Raw genomic sequence first — 24,101 nt, 5'->3', positions numbered from 1 at the left:
ATGTTTGTAGAAACAGTCTCCATGCCTAAGTGCTTGATTTTATACACCTGTGGCCGGGCCAAGTGATTAGGACTCCTGATTCTCATCACTGTAGTGTTTTGTATATTGTACAGGATTGCTTATTATTATTATTGGATGGTAGTCTGTTTATTTAAATTGTTAGTTTTTTCTTTATTACCTGTTGTGTAATTTAATTTATTTTTACCCCATATTTGTTCTCACTACCGCACCTTAAGTTGGAGTCCTTGATCTCGTTATATGCAAATATAATGACAATAAAGTCCATTCTATTCTATTCTATTTGTGTGGCTGGCCAAATACTTTTGGCAATATAGTGTACATTCTTCTACGCCCTCCAGCGGTCAGAATGATAAACATTATCAAATGGAACAACGTCAGTTTTTTTGATTGTGTACTTTTATTATTTTTGAAAAGTTGTATTACAACAAAGTTACACAGGTTGTTATAAAAAATAAAGTTTATTTTAAAAAAAAAGGTTTCTCGCGTCTGTGGAGTAACGGTGCATGCGCATTGCTGCTATGATAGTTTTTTTTAGGAGCGCGAACGCCCTGCTCCTCGCTGCTCTGCAATTTTCAACATTTCAACATTGCAGACATTTATGTCTGCAATGTTGCGTCTATTACTGACGTCATACTGTTAGTCGCACCTGTTTACTGCAGCGCCTCGATTTTTTTTTTTTTCCCCATTGAAATTCTACCGCGGCGCGGTTGTCAATAAGGCCGGGAATCGGGTGTTGTTGCTGGGAGACCATCGGACCTGCCTCCCCCTGCTAGCACCAGGAGCTAGTATCATTAGCCGGCTACGATGTGCGGCTGGCGGCGGGCTGTTCTCCACGCCGGGAGGGTTCTTGGTTGACTGCTGGTCGCCCTGGGAGTGAAGTTGGACTCGGATATTTCATATTTTCAAGGTAAAGTCCTCCTCCTTAGCCAACATGTTGAGCTTTCCCTCCGTGCTAGCTGCAGTTAGCATTAGCTAGCATTACAGTTAGCATTAGCTAGCCCAGTGCAAGTGCATGCTTGTTTGGCGCATTCATCGCTAGAACATTCCTTTCGCTTGTTGGAAAATAGCCAATGTTTGCTTTTCTAAATCACGTTTAGTGTTTTAAATATTGAAGTTCGGCAGCAATGATATGCGGCTCATTAAGCTGGCAATGGTAACAAAAATACACCTGAGTTGATGCTACAGGTAACAGTAACTTAGCCAACTGCCATCGTAAAATGTTACTAAATAGGATCGATTAGTGAATCAGACCAGTGTTTATAGGATCGATTAGTGAATCAGACCAGTGTTTTTCAACCTTTTTTGAGCCAAGGCACATTTTTTTTGCGTTGAAAAAATCTGGAGGTACATCACCAGCAGAAATCATTAAAAAACCAAACTCAGTTGACACTAAAAAGTTGTTGTTGCAATTGTTGGATATGACTTTAAACCATAACCAAGCATCAATCAATCAATGTTTACTTATATAGCCCTAAATCACAAGTGTCTCAAAGGGCTGCACAAGCCACAAGACATCCTGGGCTCAGATCCCACATCAGGGCAAGAAAAAACTCAACCCAATGGGATGACAATGAGAAACCTTGGAGGGGACCGCATCTACTTTGTTTTACTAATCAAGAATATTTCAGTTGTTTTTATCCTTCTTTGTGGGGACATTGTTGATTGTATTGTCATATTCAGATGTACATTGTGGACGCCGTCTTTGCTCCACAGTAAGTCTTTGCTGTTGTCCAGCATTCTGTTTTTGCTTACTTTGTAGCCAGTTCAGTTTTACTTTCGTTCTGCATAGCCATCCTCAAGCTTTAATGCTTTTTCTTAGGGGCACTCACCTTTTGTTTATTTTTGGTTTAAGCATTAGACACCTTTTTACCTTCACCCTGCCTCCCGCTGTTTCTGACATCTACAAAGCAATTAGATACCGGCTGCCACCTACTGATATGGAAGAGTATTACACGGTTACTCTGCCGAGCACTAGACAGCACCGACACTCAACAACAACACATCATTTGCAGACTATAATTACTGGTTTGCAAAAAATATAGGTGAAATTACATAATCTCCCACAGCACACCAGACTGTATCTCACGGCACACTAGTGTGCTGCGGCACAGTAGTTGAAAAACACTGAATCAGACAATGTCTATTCGGTCTCCTCAACTAATTGGAAAGTGGAATTGACAAACCAAAAGTTTGTCTGTGTCGGGAATTGAGTTATAAACACTGTGGACACTCTATTAGGTACACCTGCACAGATGGGATGCTTAGTTTTTAGTAGAACAATCGCAGAGGTATGCATGTCACGACTTATAATCGATGTTGTGTCAGTCACGTCATGTATTGCATTTTGTAGCATTAACCAGGAGTTTTCGAAGTGTTAACCTTCTCTTAGATTAGGGGTGTCAAACTCATTTTAGATCGGGGGCCACATGGAGAAAAATCTACTCCCAAGTGGGCCGGACTGGTAAAATCACGGCACGATAACTTAAAAATAAAGACAACTTCAGATTGTTTTCTTTGTTTAAAAATAGAACAAGCACATTCTGAAAATGTATAAATCATAATGTTATTGTTGTTTTTTACACTTCCATGTTGCAGTTAATATCATTCTCTCTTTATTTGTCGTTATCTATACTTTCTGAATACATTATGTGACAATGTTCATCAGTCAACTCATTGGTGTTAATTTTCAATCTATCAAGATAAAAAAATTATATCAAAACCAAATTACAGGATGTTATTTATGTAGTTTGTTCGTTTTCCAAAACTGGTGCACTAACATCATGGGGTTTATTTTTTCTCACATATGTGGCATCATCTACAAAGATACAAAGAATTGCTATTGCGACATCTAGTGGACACATATAGAACATTTTCGTTCATTCAAAAATGTTGGCTCATTTTTATACTTAGCAAACTCATCCCGCGGCCCGGAAAAAACCTGTTCGCGGGCCTGACTTGGCCTGCGGGCTGTACGTTTGACATCCCTGTCTTAGATCATTTATAGCACAGGTGTCAAACTCAAGGCCTGGGGGCCAGATCTGGCCCGCCACATCATTTTAAATGGCCCGTGAAAGCTTGGAAATAATATGCATCAATGAAGTACTTGATCTTTCTTTCTTTTTCTATTTTCCATCCATCCATCCATTTTCTACCGCTTGTCCCTTTTGGGGTCGCGGGGGGTCGCTGGAGCCTATCTCAGCTGCATTCGGGCGGTAGGCGGGGTACACCCTGGACAAGTCGCCACCTCATCGCAGGGCCAACACAGATAGACAGACAACATTCACACACTAGGGCCAATTTAGTGTTGCCAATCAGCCTGTCCGAAAAAAAATACATGTACTGCATGCAGTTATCTATCTTTTAAACTTTATCTAATAATGCAACAGGTATTATATTAGTATACATTTGAAACATGTTTGGGGTAAAAACATACATAAATATCTACTTAGCCTTATGATTTCAAAGTAAGTTATCCATCAAATTGTACACTGTAAACATGACAATATATCTTTTTTTGAAAACCGCTCGGTCTTGATCCTACCGTAAGAAAAAAACGGTGGTACCATTTCTACATTTACAGTAATACACTGTGAAAACAGCAAGCATATTTTTTATGCAAAAAACAATCAAATACTGGCATCTCAATCACCAGAATTTTACAGTAAAATAGAGTGTGACCATTTTACTGTAAATTTTGTGGTAAAATTCTGCCATTTTCCTGACCGCATAATCCACAGATTTTTGTTTTGTTACAGTGTAGGTAAACTATACATTTACTACCGTAATCAAATGTGACAATATCATGTTTTGTTACAGTGTAGGTAAACTATACATTTACTAATCAAATGTGACAATATAATGCGACTAATCCTTATACATATGTTTCTGTTATTAATGTTCCAGGCGGCCGGCCCTCTGAGGGGAGCCAAAACTGCAACGTGGCCCTCAATGAAAAGGAGTTTCACTCCCTTGATGTATAGTATGCTAAAAGTCAAGATACAGGGTTCCCAGGCGTCCTGGAAAATAGGGGTGTGTTTCTTTAGGCACTTAACGATTCGATCTGATTCTATTCAACACGTTTCTGGAATCAAACTGATTCTTGTAATGCATTATTCTGTGTATAAATGATCAAGCTTGAGAGTGTTACATAGGAACTAGGGGTGTAACGGTACACAAACATTTCGGTTCGGTACGTACCTCGGTTTAGAGGTCACGGTTCGGTTAATTTTCGGTACAGTAAAAAAACATCAAAATATAAATTTTTTGGTTATTTATTTACCAAATTTGTAAACAATGGCATAACATACATAAACACACAGGGTCCATTGCCAGGGTTAATGTAGTCAACATATATAAAATAAAAACTAAATAAGATAAGGCTCAGAATGGTTTCTTAACAAAACTTTTCTACATATAAAGTGCTTTTTTTGATTGATTAATTGAGACTTTTATTAGTAGATTGCACAGTACAGTACATATTCCGTACAATTGACCACTAAATGGTAACACCCAAATAAGTTTTTCATCTTGTTTAAGTCGGGGTCCACGTTAATCAAGAGCTGGACGAAGTGGCTGGGGAGAGGGAAGTCTGGGCTTCCCTGCTTAGGCTGCTGCCCCCGCGACCCAACCTCGGATAAGCGGAAGAAGATGGATGGATGGAAGTTGTTGCTCAGATTAAATAAAATGACAAAACTTTTCTTCTACTTATAAAAAGTGCAACATTAAACAGTTTCAAGTCAACTCAGCCTCAGATTAACTTTTCTTCCCCCCCCCAGCCTGGCTAACTTGGCAGTAAGAGGTGGGAGCTGTTTGCTCGTCTTTCTCTTCGTTGAAGCGATGTTCACTTGGGGGTGGTGCCGCTTCAAATGGGTTAGCATGTTTGACGTGTTGGCAGAAGCATACCCTACCGCTGCTGAACAATGTCGGCAAACCTCCGTCCTCCACAGCGCGCAGCCGAAGTGTTCCCAAACGGGAGATCTTAACGAGGCAAAAGGATCTTACAGCTCTGTTGTCCTAGCCCGGTCGTTGCTAGCCGTGTGTTGTGCCTCAGTGTGCATTGTTTACATGACGTGCGTTACGCTACTTAATATGTCAGTGTGGACGCGCTACTTAATATGTCAGTGTGGAAACTCGTTCAGTACACCTCCGGACCGAACAGAAGCCCCCGTACCGAAACGGTTCCATACAAATACACGTACCGTTACACCCCTAATAGGAACACAATGCATTGTGGTTGTAGCTGGCCTTTGAGTAGCTTATTTACGTGGTTGAAGGCACGACTCTGTCCTAAAGTTTTGTTTTTTTCTTTAACAAAAATTCAAAACATGGCGCTAATGTGCAAATCATTAACTTCCACAATCATGGTCATGATTGCTTCAGAGGAAAAAAAAAGATTTTATGAGATTTTTCATTTCCAATGTAGAAGAAAAGCCAAGTAAGTCGGGTTAATGCACAAGTGTCAAACTCAAGGCCCCGGGGCCAAATCTGGTCCGCCACATTATTTTATGTGGCCCGCGAAAGCCTAGAAATAATATGCGTTAATAAAATGCTTAATCTTTTCTTACTACATATATCTGTTCTTTTCCTTTTGACATTAAAAAATCATGTACTGCATGCAATTGCATATCTTTTAAAATTCAATATTATCAAAAACAAAATATGTATTCCAAAAATATTTTTTATTAAAATAAAGATAAATACTGTACTTAAATATCTGCTTGACTTATCATTTCAAAACAAATTATCAATCAAATTGTAGACTGTAAAATTGACAATAGATTTTACAGTTAAATTCTGCCGACTTTGGTACTGTTTTTTTCCCATATACAGTAAGACACTAAAACATTCAAAAATATATATTAAAACCCCAATTTTTAAACAATTTTCCAGTGGTTGAAAACTAGAACAGCAGTCTTAGAGAGCATGTGCCAGGCCCTACCTACCAATAGTATGAAGTCCTGAATCCAGACAGTGAACCATCCCCAAAATGTAGTCACACTTCCTTATCCCATTTCCTGAAATGTTCATGAAAATGTGCAAATACCTTTTTGAGCTATCTAAAACGGAATGTCTCTGCCAAACCGTTAGCATGCACACTCAGAAACATAAACATATGGTAGCGTAGTAGAAATGATCCGGATCAGTCCCCAAATCTAATCTTCCTTAAAGTTTCATGAAAATCTGTTTGTAACTTTTTGAGTTACTAACAGACGGACAAACCAGTGGCAATGATTACAGAACCTCCTGGTGGTGGTTGTCATGGAGACAGTGACGTTATCCTGGAAAATGATTTACCCCTACCTACCTTGTGAGCAAATGTAAATCAGCTAAAAGTTGTGTCTGTTGGTATCTTCTGGGCTACGTTGAACGGGAATGGTGCCTGTCCTTCACACTCGTTATGTGGGACAAGAACACATGTTTGTTTTTTATGCATTTTAACTTGTGAACAAATGCTAGCAAAAGTCAGCTAACAATGGACGTAATAGGAGTCGCTCTATTCCGCCTATAAAGCGCCCTAAAAAGCATTCAAGAACCTCCGTCATCATTTTATATACACACTGTAAGTATATATGTGATGTAGTAACAGACACCTTCATAACAATATGTAATATGTAGAATATACACACTAAGTATATATGTAATGTAGTAACAGACACCTTCATAACAATATGTAATATGTACAATATACACACTGTAAGTATATATATATAATGTAGTAACAGACACCTTCATAACAATATGCAACGTGTACAATATACACACTGTAAGTATATACCGGTATGTAATGTAGTAACAGACACCTTCATAACAATATGTAATATGTACAATATACACAAGGTAAGTATATATGTGATGTAGTAACAGACACCTTCATAACAATAGGTAATATGTACAATATACACACTGCAAGTATATATGTAATGTAGTAACAGACACCTTCATAACAATATGTAATATGTTTTATATACACACTGCAAGTATATATATAATGTAAAACACACCTTCATAACAATATGTAATATGTTTTATATACACACTGCAAGTATATATATAATGTCGTAAAAGACACTTTCATAACAATATGTGATAAGTTTTATATACACACTGCAAGTATATATATAATGTAGTAACATACACCTTCAAAACAATATGTAATATGTACAATATACACACTGCAAGTATATATATATATATATATAATGTAGTAACGGATCCATAACAATATGTAATATGTACAATATACACACTGCAAGTATATATATATAATGTAGGAACAGACACCTTCATAACAATATGTAATATGTACAATATACACACTGTAAGTGTGTATATACATATATATAATGTAGTAACAGACACCATATGTACAATATACACACTGTAAGTATATATGTAATGTAGTAACAGACACATTCATAACAATATGTAATATCTATGTATTTTGCTCTTTTAAAGCATAAGACGGCGTGTTAATTTCACTTTTCTTTCAACAACAACAACACCACTACTAATCATGGCAGACTTCAAGAGAGACAACAAAGTTTACTTTGGGACAAATGATGATCCAGAACCTTATGTTTTTTAGCCTAAATACAAAGAGGATGATCTAAAAGTTTTAAAGTAGCAGTATTGCTCAGTTCTAAAAAAGAAATACAAACACAAAAAAACAATCACTTACTGTAAAATGTCTGCTCTCATTGGGATGCCGATTGATGGGTTGTTTATATTTTCCCGTTTAAAAGAAGAATTCATCATAAACCTAAAAAAGGATTAAAAAAAAGTGGGTTCTAATGAGCGCTTTTCCCCATTATTTTCTCTTAAGTTCAAAGTCAAAGTTGACAAACTTCTCGGTTTATGGCCACAACCTTCTACTATCCTGGTGAGAGGCATGACTTTTCATCTAGAATTAACTTTCACCAACTCAGAGGTGATGCAGCAGCTCAAAATGTCAACATAGCAGCATAAGCTAGTTAGCTCTGTGTGATCACAGTGCCACAAAAAGTAGTTCCGCAGCGTTAGCGCTTATAATAACAACATCGCTAATACTTGGTTAATATAATTCCAATCATGAGATGTAAATGGATATTGTTGGTGGTTTTTTTTAGAGAGCTTTATTGGCACAATTTAATACTCCCATTAGCTACATTGTTAGCCACGTCACAGTTATTGTACATTACAAATTACAATGCATACAAAAAAGAAAAGCATAAGTGGATTGTGAATGGTAGGCAAAATTCCCCCGAAAGTGCAGTTCTCCTTTAAGGCACAGCACTGAGCTGCAAAACTCCTCGTGACGCCAACAACCAATCACATTTGCATTTCCACTAGTGCAGTTCTGCAACCAGCTTTGTCGCTAGAGTTAGCAACTTTTCAGACCTTTTTAGCACGTAGAGACAAAACTAATGGCTGTTGGTTGAAAAGTATTAGTCGGTTTTCTTTCCAACGACTACAGGCAGACGTTATTGTGTATTTATTACTTACTTCTCAGGTAAATGTCCCTTTTAAAGTACTTTTTTTGCAAAGAGAGGGACCCCTCAATTTGCCACCTCACACTTTGAAGTGTAGTAGTTGAGAATTGTCATTATTCATGGGCCAAACAATTCAATATTTGCATATTGTGCCATGTGCTGTTTACCTCATTTAACAGTGTGTTCAACATAACTGAAATAGTTTCTCTCTATCACCCCCTTGTCCCCGAATGAAGGATGGATGTTGACTTGTGTGCGGGGGACAGTACTAGGAGGAAAGTGGACTCGACTGGTTCTGCAGAAGGCACCATGGATGTGGTTCCCTTAGAGATGTACGACTCCTCCAGAGCCAAAATATCTGCCAACCTGCGATGGCTGTTTGCCAAAGCCTACGGCATTGGTGAGTGATTGAATGTTTCCATGAATGCAACATAGTGTACGAGGCATGTGTCATATGTCCAATATAAGACTGTGCCGTTCCCACAATGGAAGCCTTTCCTTTCAGTCATTACTCATTTCAGTGTGGCCATGAAGCTCACTTTCATTCATCACAATTACTGTGGAGCGTGTATCATTTGGAAGTTGAACAAAGTTCTTGGCGGAAAAAGGCAAACCGCTGTCCTGGTATCACACAAGATGTAATAATACATGCTTAGCAAGCATAAATGTTAGAAGCAGGAGCAGCCTCAACGAAGGATGATAAGAGAAGATGAAAAGAGAAGAATAACATACAGTAGTACCTTGTAACTCAAAATACTTTTATCTCAAATCATTGAATTGAAATCATTTTTTTTAACACCAGTAGGAAGTTGGGTTGTCCCGATACTAATATTTTGGCACCGGCACCAAAATGTGTTTCGATACTTTTTTAAATAAAGGGGACAACAAAAAATTTCAGTATTGGCTTTATTTGAACAAAAAATCTTAGGGTACATGAAACATATGTTTATTATTGTAATTTAGTCCTTAAATAAAATAGTGAACATACTAGACAACTTGTCTTTTAGTAGTAAGTAAACAAACAAAGACTCCTAATTAGTTTCAGTAACATAATATGTAATTTCTCTACCTATTATTTTGTCTACATTATGAGGGACAAAATGTAAAAATGGATTATTAATCTACTTGTTCATTTACTGTTAATATCTTCTTATTTGTTGTTTTAACATGTTCTATCTACACTTCTGTTATAATGTAATAATCACTTATTCTTCTCTTCCTTGATACTTTACATTAGTTTTGGTAGATACCACACATTTAGGTATCGATCCGATACCAAGTAGTTACAGAATCATACAATGGTAATAATTTATGTCCTCATGTGTCCAGGGACGTATTTCCTGTGTTTAGAAACCTAATATAATTTTTTTCTTAAATTAAAAAAAAAATCAATGTACCGTATTTTCCGCACTATAAGGCGCACCGGATTATTAGCCGCACCTTCAATGAATTACATATTTCATAACTTTGTCCACCAATAAGCCGCCCCGGATTATAAGCCGCGCCTAAGCTGCGCTAAAGGGAATGTCAAAAAAACAGTCAGATAGTTCAGTCAAACTTTAATAATATATTGAAAACCAGCGTTCTAACAACTCTGTCCCAAAATGTACGCAAATGTGCAATCACAAACATAGTAAAATTCAAAATGGTGTAGAGCAATAGCAACATAATGTTGCTCGAACGTTAATGTCACAACACACAAAATAAACATAGCGCTCACCTTCTGAAGTTATTCTTCATTCGTAAATCCTTCGAATTCTTCGTCTTCGGTGTCCGAATTGAAAAGTTGCGCAAGCGTGGTATCCAAAATGGCCGGTTCCGTCTCGTCGAAGTCATCGGAGTCAGTGTCGCTGTTGTTCTGTGAATCCTGCCTTCCGGAAAGCTCGGACCACAGTTGTGACCGAAATATCTGCCCAGGCATTTACGATCCACTGGCAAATGTTGGCGTATGTCGTCCGGAGCTGTCTGCCCGTCTTAGTGAAGGTGTGTTCGCCTTCGGAGCTGTGTGAAAAAAGCCACCCGGCCTCTTCGCGTAAACTTCCCTTAACCACTCGCTCATCTTTTCTTCATCCATCCATCCCTTCGAGTTAGCTTTTATGATGACGCCGGCTGGAAAGGTCTCTTTTGGCAAGGTCTTCCTTTTGAATATCACCATGGGTGGAAGTTAGCATGGCAAGCTAGAACCACAGTGAAGGATGACTTCTCATTCCCTGTGGTGCGAATATTCACCGTACGTGCTCCCGTTCCACAGTGCGGTTCACAGGAATATCAGTTGCTGTGAAATACGGTAGTAATCCGTGTGCGGATGGAGAGATTGCGTCTTTTTATGAACCGGATCCTTGTCGCTTAGTAGGAGCCATTTTGTGGTCTTTACAGATGTAAACAGGAAATGAAACGTACGGTGATATCCGCGCGTTTTTTCTTCTTCTTCCGGGGGCGGGTGGTTGCTTACAGTAGAAGAAGAAGCGCTTCCTGTTCTATGGGGGCGGGTGCTTTCCTTGGCGGTTGCTTGCGTAGAAGAAGAAGCGCTTCCTGTTCTACCGGGAAAAAAGATGGCGGCTGTTTACCGAAGTTGCGAGATCGAAACTTTATGAAAATGAATCGTAATAAAGCGCACCGGGTTATAAGGCGCACTGTCAGCTTTTGAGAAAATGTGTGGTTTTTAGGTGCGCCTTATAGTGCGGAAAATACGGTAGTCATAGTGGTATCAACGAGATACTGTATGCTCCTGTACTTGGTATCAATGTAGTGGATGTCAGGTGTAGATCCACCCATGGCGTTTCTTTACATTGTGACGGCGGTGAGCTACGGTGTGTAGTGAAGCATGTTTAGCTATTCCTCGTCCTCCAGTGACATTATCACTGGAGGACTTGTAAGAAACTTAAAGTTAAAGTACTAATGATTGTCACACACACACTAAGTGTGGCGAAATTATTCATTTGACCCATCACCCTTGATCACCCACTGGGAGTTAAGGGGAGCAGTGGGCAGCAGTGGTGGCCATGCCCGTGAATCATTTTTGGTAATTTAACCCCCAATTCCAACCCTTGATGCTGAGTGCCAAACAGGGAGTTAATGGGTCCCATTTTTATAGTATGAAGGTGTAACATGACTCGGCCGGGGTTTGAACTCACAACCTACCGATCTCAGGGCGGACACTCTAACCACAAGGCTAGTGAGTAGGTAAATAAAGGGGACCACAAAAAATGTCATTATTGGCTTTATTGTACTTAAAAAGCTTTGTGTACCCCAGATTCATATTACGGTATTTTCCGCACTATAAGGCGCATCTAAAACCCTCCAATTTTGTCAAAAGCTGACAGTGCGCCTTATAATCCGGTGCGCCTTTATATATGGACCAATATTGAGCCACAACAAACCTAAACTTCATTTTCATAAAGTTTAGGTCTCGCAACTACGGTAAACAGCTGCCAACTTTTTTTCCCCGTAGAAGAAGAAGCGCTTCTTCTTCTACGGTAAGCAGCCGCCAGCTTCATTTTCCCCCGTAGAAGAAGTTCTTCTATGGTAAGCAGCCGCCCCCGTAGAAGAAGAAGCGCGCGGTGCATGCTGGGATATATGACGTTTCATTTCCATTTGTGTATTTATGTAAAGACCCTAAAATGGCTCCTATTAAGAGACACGCTTACGACGCAGAGTTTAAACTGAAAGCAATCAGTCACGCAGTAGAACATGGGAATAGAGCAGCAGCGAGAGAATTTAACATGGATGACAGAAGGCGAACACACGTTCACCAAGACATGGAGACAGCGCCGGACGACATACGCCACTATCTGCCAGTGGATCGTAAATGCCTGGGCTGATATATCAGTCTCAACTGTGGTCCGAGCTTTCAGGAAGGCAGGAATTGTCACTGAACTGCTAGACAACAGCAGCGACACTGACTCGATTAATGACGACTTCGACAAGACGGAGCCGGGCATTTTGGATGCCGTATTCGCCCAACTGTTTAATTCGGACTAAGGCTGAAACGACGCGTCGACGTAGTCGACGTCATCGGTTACGTAAATACGTCGACGCCATTTTTATGCTTCGACGCGTCGCATATTTACGTCACACTGCCGTCATGGTGGAGCGCAAAGCAGATGATGCGAGCGGTGCGAGCGAGGGAAAAAAAAGCACGCCAAAAGTCAAAAGTGTGGGAGTATTTCAATCTCGTTACCTTGCGTAATGACAATAAAGCGGATTCTGATTCTAATAATGTTGTAGCGGTGAACAGCTGTCTCGTCAGCTGACGCGCGAGCTCGCAACCTTGGCTGTTTAGCAACCAGCCAAACCCCACTTAATAAAATTATATTTTATCTTAGAGCACATCCGCATCCCTATTCACCTAGGCAACCCCAGGAAATGTATATAATTCTGCATTATTTCGGCCAGTCGGCTTATAAAATCAGAGCCGATCAGTTTACGTTCACGCGCAGGTATAACGCGGCGCGCTCCTGTCTCATCTGCTGGTGCGCGAGCCCGGTAATTAGACAGCTTTTTCAAATCAAGGTGTACAAAAGACGCCAGCGCAGAGTGGAAAAAGGTTTAGTTCATTACAGAAAACCCAGAGTTGTGCCAAAAGTATGTAAGATTTAATATTTCTCTTTGTGGGTGTGGCGCACTTGTTGCGCTGGTGAGATTGGGGGGGGGGGGGGGGGGTTGTGTGCATGTAGCGTGCTTAGTCTGGAGGCTAAATACACACAGTGTGTTATGTAACTGTTGTTTAGTGTTGATATTCTTTGCTTAGTTTGATTAATGTTGGAGCAGTTTGCTTCATCAGGAGGGTGAAGTCGCTCAATTTAAAGTGTTGGATTTAACTGTGTTGGATCATTGGCTGCTGTTGAGGGCATAGAAAAAGGGGCATTTTTCTACCAGTAGACAGCGTTTAAGATTGAGTGTTTCACTGCTAAATTAATAATATATTTATATTGAATATGGATTTTAAATATGTATCTAAATAGGTGGTTAATTGGTTAGGTATTTATGTATTTGCATATTGGGTTTTCTGTTGCATTTATCTATTGTGTTTCTGGGTTTAAATGTATTTTATATGTATCTTGGTGCATTTATGTTGAGACAATTTATTTAAAATCTGTTTTAACTTAAAGGGAAAAGATGTGTCCATTTTCTTGCACTTGTTTAATGGTTAAGAGTTTGATAGCCTAATTAATAATTGTAAATTATGGGATTGATAATTGATTGATTTTTTACAGCATGTTAATCTTGTGGTGTTTTGTCCTTAAAGGTTTTTCACCTACTAAAGAAGCTAAAGGCTACTAAAGACAGCTAATGCCAGCTAATGACAGCTAAAGAAACTAAAGTCTATTAACACTGCTAAAGACTGCTAAAAAGACTAAAGAAGAAAAAAGAAGCTGTTTCTTCGTTGGAAAAACTGTTGCAAACTTAAGGAAAATAAAAGGAAAAAGTAACTAAGGTCTGGTCTTTTGAGTGAAATCCAGAAGCCACATTCAGCATTGGTGCATCCCTTCAAGTGTGGGATAAGCACAGCGAAAAAAGCAAAACACTTTACAGTTGTTGTATGCACACTGTGTCGAGCGGAAATGGCCTATCATAGCAGCACAACAGCTATGGACGAACATTTGAAAAGAAAACACCCGACAGCGTTCTTGCCATCACCATCAACTAGTCAATCGTCCGCGTGAGTATACGTTGTCATCATTCCACAAAATCATGAATGTGTCATTTGTATCTGCGTTGTAAATTCATAGACTAAAACACTGTTTCGCTCTGAGAGGCGCGTTTGGCGTGCCTGTTCAGTGTTTACAAAGACGCGCTCCTCTTTAACGCTAACGTTAATTAGTTGTGCAAATACCTTTTACAACATTAACAGTTACATATACTATGTACAAACGAACAATTAACTTTCACTTTAATCATACTATCATTGTTGTGTTATTAAGCAAAATAAGCAATACTTTTACTTTTGTTGAAATGTTTACACTGTTACAGAATATTTCGTTTTGCACTTTTTTGTATTGGATGTTTATCTTTATTTTTGCACATTTTAAAGCAAAATAAGCAATACTTTTACTTTAGAAATGCTTATACTATTGCAGAATATTAAGATTTGCACTGGATGTTTACTTTTATATTTGCACATTAAAAAGCAAATAAGCTACTTTTAATTTTGTTAAATGTTAAAAGTTTTAAATGTTTACATTGTTACAGAATATTTTGTCATGTTGTTGTCAATGTTGACTGAGTGGCCATACTTTTTTTTTTGTAAATAAAAGTCATGCCTTTTGAAAAAACTGGCCAACATTTATTTTTTCATCTTCATTTTAAATAAAAAAATAATCGGTAAAAGGAAAAATAATCTATAGATTAATCGAAAAAAATAATCTATAGATTAACCGATTAATCGAAAAAATAATCTATAGATTAATCGATAGAAAAATAATCGTTAGCTGCAGCCGTAATTCGGACACTGAAGAAGAAGAATTCGAGGGATTCGTGGATGAGAAATAACTTCATAAAGTGAGCTTTACATGTTTATTTTGTGTGTTGTGTTGTGTGACATTAACGTTTGAGGAACGTTAAGTTATTGGTATATTGTTATTGCTCTGCACTATTTCAAGTGTTACTATATTGTGATTGCACTAACGTTTGATTTACCGTAACACGAGTAAATCAGCTGTTTATTCATTTTGGGAGTGAACAGAGTTGTCAGAACGCTGGTTTGTAATCTATTAATAAAGTTTGACTGACCTATCTGACTGTTTTGTTGACATTCCCTTTAGCGCAGCTCCATCTAATGGATGCGTAGGTGCGCCTTATAATCCGGTGCGCCTTATATATGAACAAAGTTTTGAAATATGCCATTCATTGAAGGTGCGCCTTACAATCCGGTGCGCCTTATAGTGCGGAATATATGGTACTTGTTACTTGACATATGCTAATGTTTGTGAAGTGAATTATATTTACATAACGCTTTTTCTCTAGTGACTCAAAACGCTTTACATAGTGAAACCCAATATCTAAGTTACGGTACATTTAAACCAGTGTGGGTGGCACTGGGAGCAGGTGGGTAAAGTGTCTTGCCCAAGGACACAACAGCCGTGACTAGGATGGCGGAAGCAGGGATTGAACCTGGAACCCTCAAGTTGCTGGCACGGCCACTCTACCAACCGAGCTATACCGCCCCGTTTCTAGTATAATAGTAACATTACTGTTATTTCTGTATTTAGGTAGATATGGCTCATGTTAATGTTGTAACAACGGGAATGTTCTTATCTCTGACTCTCACAGTCAGCAGAATGTGGGGTGAAACATCCAAGTCCAAAAGAAAGAAGTATTGCACCTAAACCAACATCAATTCCCTCTTGACATTTGGCAACTCACACTTCCTCCCTTGGCTCTCCATAACTGTTTAAGTGGCCGATGGAATTTCACTCAATTTTGGTTTCGGATAAGCTCGCTTGAGTTTAATTAAATTGAAAAAAACTGGCGGGGCTCTCTCATTAAGGCAAACTTCTACACAATGCAGTGCAGCCTCAGTACTCGTTTGTGTCACATCTCAATGCAGCTACAGATTGTCAGCAGCATTCATACAATATCTGTCTAAGAATTTGAATATCTTCACCTACATTCCAATTATTACAATGCAGAATTACTCTATTGTGAGTGTTGGCCTATTTTCCCTGAGCCATTGCTGACTTACCCCATTCAGTCCATAACCCAGATGTACCAACTTCATTGTTTGGCTGCCAAGCAGACTTTTAATCATCAACAAAGTCACAGGTTTACCAAGACCCACATAATCACTACTGAATATGTTGGCATGCCATTGCTTAGGATGGCTACCGACTTCTGGTAACTGTGTGTTCAAATGTGTAAGTCAGTGTCAATTGTTCAATAATACAATCACATTTTTTAATTTAACAATTAACTGTGCTGTCCGTTTATAATCTTGTTTTCTTACACTTATGTGTCTCATTTGCAAATACATTATTATATAGTAGACTTTGCATGCAGTTGCATTTCCAAGACATTACATGGCAGTAGTGTATAGGCTACAGTGTGTTGCCTTTGCCAGGAAGGCAACTACTACATTTTAGAACAAAAAATAATAAAATAATTTTTCCATTTTTAAGCCGCAGATATATACATTGTGAAATGAGTTATTTACACCGTAAGATTCTGTAAATGTTTATTTACATACCTTAATTGTTTCCAAACGGTGTCTGTAACTCGGCAGTAAAACGGCTGATCAAACAAAACAGAAGTCATGGTCATGTACCCACGAGCAGTGGAAGCTAGCTCTCCAATCAACTAAACAGACTCAATAACTCCACAGTGACGTTTCGGTAAATTTACTGAGGAATTCAGTGTTGGCGCTAGGAATCTTCAAAATGGGGTCCCAGGGACCCCATCAAGTCATAAAAATGGGGTACCGCAGTAAATTTATAGGGTCCCACTTTTTTGTAACCGTTTTGAAAACAAATGATAAATGTATGCATTATCCTGTTATATCTCACATTTGGGCTGGGCGATATATGGAATATACTCGATATATCGTGGGTTTGTCTCTGTGCGATATAGAAAATGACTCTATCGTGAGTATTGATTACGTGGACCCCGACTTAAACAAGTTGAAAAACTTATTCGGGTGTTACCATTTAGTGGTCAATTGTACGGAATATGTACTGAACTGTGCAATCTACTAATAAAAGTTTCAATCAATTAATCAATATTGGAGTAGGGCTGGGCGATATTGCCTTTTTTTAATATCGCGATATTTTAAGGCCATATCGGGATACAAGATATGTATCTCGATATTTTGCCTTAGCCTTGAATGAACACTTGATGCATATAATCACAGCAGTATGATGATTCTACGTGTCTACATTAAAACATTCTTCTTCATACTGCATTAATATATGCTACTTTTAAACTTTCATGCAGAGAAGGAAATCACAACTAAAAAAATCACAATTTTTTTCATACGGTGTTGATCTGGAAATGTTTGCCTTGGCATTTTGATGGTGTGGGCGTGTGGCACCGAACGGAGATATTCACGTGCGGAGTAAGCACTCTTCATTGTCTAACGGGTGACTTTTCAAATTATGCTACATATTAGCAGTGTAGCCGAGTGTCCTGGGTTCGCCTATACAGTGTACTTATCTAATAAAATAATAAACGGGAGACATTAGAGCAGGTTCGGTAGCCACCGCTTCTTTAATGTCAACATCACACACCTCCTTCCACAACCACACACACCCTACGTCACAGCCCTACGGCAACTCTGGAGGGACAAAACCCCTCCTCCTTACCGAACACAATCCGGTAACTTGGGACACCCTGAACTGTTTGTTGCAGCAGTAATGCTACTTTTTATAGCAAAGCTTTTGCCCCACACTTGACAAATTACGGTTGTCTGTTTGACATCTTACTTGAAGCCAAACCACCGCCAGACGATGGACCCCCTGCTGTTTTTTGGGGGAATTAATTATTCCTCCATTTGTTACCAGATTCGCACCTTCTTTCTCTTGTATTCGCGCTCGCACCACTCCGCTAGCATCACAGCTAACGTTAGCCATGCTGCTACCTCTCTGCTCGGGGAGGGCGTATACGTATGTGACGTATGACATGACAGTATGCGACGTGTGTTAGAAGGTGCGCTTGTCTGTCTGTGAGAAGGAGAGACTGGAAAGAGGAGGAGAGCCTGCAGTGTTATGCCCGCAGCTAAAAGCAACTGCGTGAGAACGTATACTCGATATCACGATATAGTCATTTTCTATATCGCACAGAGACAAACCCGCGATATATCGCGTATAACGATATATCGCCCAGCCCTATATTGGAGTATACGTACTCACGCAGTTGCTTTTAGCTGCAGGCATTACACTTCAGGCTTTTCTCACTCTTTCTTGTCTCTCCTCACAGAGAGATAAAACAAGCACACCTTCTTACATATGTCACATACTGTCGCGCGTGCAACGTCATACGCCCTCGTGGGTAAAGTTAGCTGTAGCAGGTGGTGCTAGCGGAGCGGTGCGAGTAGTAATACGAGAGAGAGAAAGATGCCAATCTGGTAACAAATGGAGGAAGAAGAATTAATTCCCAAGAAAAACAGCACGGGGTCCATTGTCTGGCGGTGGTTTGGCTTCAAGCGGAAATATGTTGAACAGACAACTGTAATATGTCAAGTATGCGGCAAAAGCGTTGCTACAAAAAGTAGCTGCACTACTAATTTGTAGCATCATTTGAAAAGTCACTCGCTGGAGAATGAAGAGTGCTTGAAACTCTGCATGTCAACACCTCCGGCCGGTGCCACACACAAAATGCCAAAGCAACGAGCACTGACCCAATTGAGCCTGGTGTCTTCCGTTTCCACATCAACAAAAAATAGTCAAAAACAGAAGGATATAACGTCCGCAGTAACCTACCACATAGCGAAGGACATACACTATTTAATTTCTTATTGTGCAGCTACTTTTTATTATAGAGTTTTTGAAATATCTTGTGTGACATCATGCACAAAAGTGCACTTTATTTGTTTTAAAATATTGTAGTGGCGTTCTGTACAAAAAGTGCACTTTAATTTAGTGTTGTTTTGATATGTCATCTTAGTGACATCATGCACAAAAGTGCACTAATAGCTTGTTTTAAAATGTCTCTGACAATCTTGCACTTTCTGTTTTGGAAATGACATGAATGTTTGTGCCACTGCTTAATAACTGTTTAATAAATACACTTTTGGTAATTTGACTTAGTTGTGGTTTCCCTCTCTGCATGAAAGTTTAAAATGAGCATATATTAATGCAGTATGAAGAAGAATGTTTTAATGTAGACACATAGAATCATCATACTGCTGTGATTATATGCATCAAGTGTTCATTCAAGGCTAAGGCAAAATAACCAGATATATATCGTGTATCGTGACATGGCCTAAAAATATCGGGATATTAATAAAAAGCCATATCACCCAGCCCTATCTCACATTCTAAATTGTGTTTTGGAAAAAGGTTGTCATAAACGTTAATTAATTCATTTAAAAAATAACAACACAAAAGAAAACAAATGCAGTATTTGTGATCGATAAAACTTTTGGCGGATCAAAATTTAAGAAACCAATAATAAATAATTAATAATTTGACCCGGGAAATATACCGTATTTTCCGGACCATAGGGCGCACCGGATTATAAGGCAGAGCTGCCCATGAATGGTCTATTTATTTATCTTTTTTCATATATTTGGCGCACCGGATTATAAGACGCATTAAAGGAGTCATATTATTATTTATTTTTTCTAAATTTAAAAGACTTCCTTGTGGTCTACATAACATGTAATGGTGGTTATTTGGTCAAAATGTTGCATAGATGATGTTTTACGGATCATCTTCAAGACGCTTTCTGACAGTTGCTTCAGGATGCGCCGTTTTGTGGGCTGTCTTATTTACGTGGCTCACCTTCGACAGCGTCTTCTCCCCGTCATCTTTGTTGTAGCGGTGTAGCGTGCAAGGACGGGAGTGGAAGAAGTGTCAAAATATGAAGCTAACTGTTTTAATGACATTCAGACTTTACTTCAATCAATAACGGAGCAGCGTCTCCTCATCCGTAAACAACCACACCGGAAATGTAATAACTAATAACTAAAGTTCTTTGGGTTAATAATTTAAATTTACTACACCGGTATGTTTTAGCGCTTTCATGGTGAGTTTACTGACACTACTTTATATTAGAAATGACACTAAAACATTTTGATAGACTTTTGAGCGTTGTGTGTAATGGTCTATATTTTCAATTGAACATTTAAATTGTTGGTGTTGTTTACTTGAGACTTATCTCTTATGTTTGACTGCTATCTACTGGTCACACTTATAATTACACCCTGTACCAAATAAAATAGTGTGGCGTCCCGGAAGAGTTGGTACTGTAGGGAATTCTGGGTATTTGTTCTGTTGTGTTTATGTTGTGTTTCGGTGCAAATATTCTCCCGAAATGTGTTTGTCATTGTTGTTTAGTTTGGGTTGACAATATGGTACATGTTTATGACCGTGTTGGCGATGTTTATACGGCCACCCTTAGTGTGACATGTATGCCTTTTGACTAAGTATGCCCTTCATTGAATTGTATATGAGATGTTCAAAAGCAACATGGCCATTTAAATTGGCGATAATCATACAGAATGACAACTTTTCTTGACATCTTTGATTTAAGACCATTATCACCCCTTCCAACGCTTCAAAAGCTTTGAAGTGGGTGAGCTCAACCTTATAATCCGGAAAATACGGTAAACAAACTTCCGTATTTTTGCGTCCTTTCTGATTTCAATGCGTAAAAAGACACAAAAAGTGCGTTAACGCCAACACTGGAATTTGTGAAACTGAAACAATACAAAAATAATGCCAGTGTAAGTTAATACTAACACTCATAAACGTGTTAGCATATTAGCTAATGCTAACGACACTAGTGTCATTACATTACGATAGCACGTACAAATATGCATGAAAACACTCCAACAGACATCACACATGGGACTGTTTAGTAAGTATAAATAGTTTTTGTTATATTGTAAAACTTACAAACATTGCTTGGAGTCATGAATGAAGAATCCATATGAGTAGAACACTATGGACGACTGGAAGAACGGCACTCCGGTTAAGAAAAAAAAATCCCTAACAATAAAAGGACACTGCAGTAACTACAGTGAGCGAATTCATCCAAAAGATGACGCCATAGCACAAACAGCAAACACTCTGAGTGTTTTTGCTTGTTTTTTTTATAAAATGATTGTTGTTATTGCTGTCAACAAAGAAAAATCCATAAATTAGCTGCAGGGTTCAAAAGATAGGAAAAAAAGTAGCAGCTTATGGTCCGGAATTTACTGTAGTCTTTGCCAATCATTTTAATGTACCAGTGTTCTCTTTTTTTAAGTCCTACAAAGTGTTTGCACAGTAAGTATTATACTTATTACACACCAGCTGTTTGGTTGTAACCTGCGTCTTAGTTGTTGTTTTCATGACCAGATCCAGATGTGTTGAAATTGCCATGTAAAATCCCTCATGTTAATTGGTAGCATTTGTACGGCAAATCCAATGTAACGCAGCATCGAGCTAGCACATTTTGAAAAGTCCAGCCTTATTGTATTTGTGAATGCCCTTTCTTGCTTCTTTGGCATGTGACTCTGCTCTAAGTGCTGGACTGCTTGTTTTTTGGCAAAGTGCTTAAGCGGGTGCCGAGGCCGGTATTGAAATATAGCACCATTTAATTTTACATGAGCCGGCACTCGCGAGTACAGACAGGCTTGGGCCGGTACCTAGAAAAGTACAGAATTGGATACCCATCCCTAGTCATCGGGCAGAGCCATGTTTTCTTTTCTCTGTGTGAAGGAGACGTAGCAGTGAAGTTAGATAAAGAAAAAATGAACAACACTATTTGACTCTTTGGGTAATTATCTTCCCATTCTTACTTGCATTTTGGTCTCGATGGATCTGATTTTTACCATAAAGCAAACAAATGCAGGTTCCTCTAAACTGCCAAGAGACCTGTGGTGGTGGTGGGGGCGTGGTCACCATGACGTCATTGAGTAATTTGCATAATTTGTTTTGATAAAATGTTCTTTAAAAACGCTCAAAAAATGTATACAATCATTTTAAAACATCTATTATGAATTAGTATTACAATATAACAATTTTGCCATATTTTCAATTGTTGCTGCTTTTTGTACAATGTACTTGGAGATTTTTTCAAGTGTTTCCAGACTTTTAATTACTTTTTTTTTTTAATTAAAAACAACTAGCAACGAATCTAACATCTTCTGGTGTTATTATAAAATGTACTCGTGTTTAGTGGTCAGGTTTACATCACTTGTCAATAGTGCGCAAATAATAGGATATGTCCATATATATATATATATATATATATATATACATCAATATCAATTCATACTGGGTTAATGTTCGTGAGGTTTGGATTTGATGTCAGTTTGCAAACACGCCGTCCGTGCCTAAAAGGTGATTGGCGGAGAATGAGGAAGTGTTGTTGTGTGTCCGGTGAAGCCCAGACTCAGGGAGTTGAGTTGAGTTTGAGTTTATTTCGAACATGCAAGCATACAACATAATACATCACAATTTCCAGTTTCTCTTTTCAACATGTTCGAAAAGGAGTAGGAAGAAGCAGAGCTTATTTAATCCTACCCCTTTTCTTTTACATAACAGTTGCTAAAACTTTTGTTCACTTCCTGTTCTCAATTTATTCACAATATACTCCATAAGTAATCACAATAAAAATAAATAAATAATACTCGTGTAGTAAGTTACATTTCATATGGTGAGATGAGTAAGATTATTTTGAAAATGAATGGATTAAATAAATTCAGAATGTTTATCATGGTTCTTCTTCTTTGTACTTTGTAAACACTTTAAGTTTGAAGAGTTTCTTGAAGTGGATCATATTAGTACATTGTTTGATTGCTTTGCTTAATCCATTCCATAATTTAATTCCACATACTGATATACTGAAGGTCTTGAGTGTTTTACGTGCATACAAATGTTTTAAATTACATTTTTCTCTAAGATTATATTTCTCCTCTTTTTTTGAGAAGAATTTATGTATATTATATACCACTAGGGCGGTATAGCTCGGTTGGTAGAGCGGCCGTGCCAGCAACTTGAGGAGTTCCAGGTTCAATCCCCGCTTCTGCCATCCTAGTCACTGCCGTTGTGTCCATGGGAAAGACATTTGACCCACCTGCTCCCAGTGCCACCCCCACTGGTTTAAATGTAACTTAGATATTGGGTTTCACTATGTAAAGCGCTTTGAGTCACTCGAGAAAAGCGCTATATAAATATAATTCACTTCACTTCACTTCACATATTATTGGGTAGCAGGTTACAGTTTGCTTTGTGTATAATTTTAGCTGTTTGCAAATTCACTATGTTGTGGAATTTCAGTATTTTTGATTCAATAAATAAAGGGTTTGTATGTTCTTTATATCCAACATTATGTATTATTCTAACTGATCTTTTTTGTAACACCGTTAATGAATGAAGTGTACTTTTGTAGTTATTTCCCCATATTTCTACACAGTAACTCAGATATGGTAACACTAGCGAGCAGTAGAGAATAGGAAGTGATTTTTGGTCTAGAACATGTTTTGCTTTATTCATTATTGACGTGTTTCTTGCTACTTTATGTTGTATATTTTTTACATGAGATTTCCAGTTCAATTTATCATCAATCATTATACCTAGAAATTTGGTTTCATTTACTCTTTCAATTTTCTATTCCGTCTATTTGTATTTGTGTTTGACTTTCTCTTCTTCTGTTACCAAATAGCATTATTTTAGTTTTACTGAGATTCAAAGATGGTCTGTTTTTGTCAAACCATCTTTTTAATTTGTTAATTTCTTCTGTTATTATTTGTATTAGCTTTCTATTAGGGAGACGAAAGTGTTTGCACGGGAGGTCAAACCTGTTAGAATTGTGCCATTTGTTATCATAAAAATGGTAATAAAAGTTAAAAATAGTGTCAGACTTTGTGATTTCTTCTGGAGGCTACACTATATTACTTTAATTTGTTTTCAAGTAAAAATAAAAACAACTTTTTTTCAAGGTGTGGCGGTAATAAAAATGCCGTAGCAG

The 24,101-nt window shown here is 38.2% G+C and overlaps 1 protein-coding gene across 2 annotated transcripts in view; it reads left to right on the top strand.

Moving 5' to 3' along the window:
- The first annotated feature begins 564 nt into the window (after window positions 1-564).
- Window positions 565-24,101, top strand: part of LOC133620349 (calmodulin-regulated spectrin-associated protein 1-B-like) — a 76,655-nt gene continuing 53,118 nt past the window's right edge. For both annotated transcript variants that reach the window (XM_061981783.1, XM_061981782.1), the window contains exons 1-2: window positions 565-928; window positions 8,726-8,889. In XM_061981783.1, the coding sequence (XP_061837767.1) occupies window positions 8,727-8,889 (163 nt within the window). In that variant the 5' untranslated portion in view covers window positions 565-928; window position 8,726. The remainder of the gene's footprint in view (window positions 929-8,725; window positions 8,890-24,101) is intronic.

This window comes from Nerophis lumbriciformis, linkage group LG24, assembly GCF_033978685.3.
Source record: "Nerophis lumbriciformis linkage group LG24, RoL_Nlum_v2.1, whole genome shotgun sequence".
NCBI classification, from domain to species: Eukaryota; Metazoa; Chordata; class Actinopteri; order Syngnathiformes; family Syngnathidae; genus Nerophis; species Nerophis lumbriciformis.
This window is presented reverse-complemented; position numbering and strand designations above follow the sequence as displayed.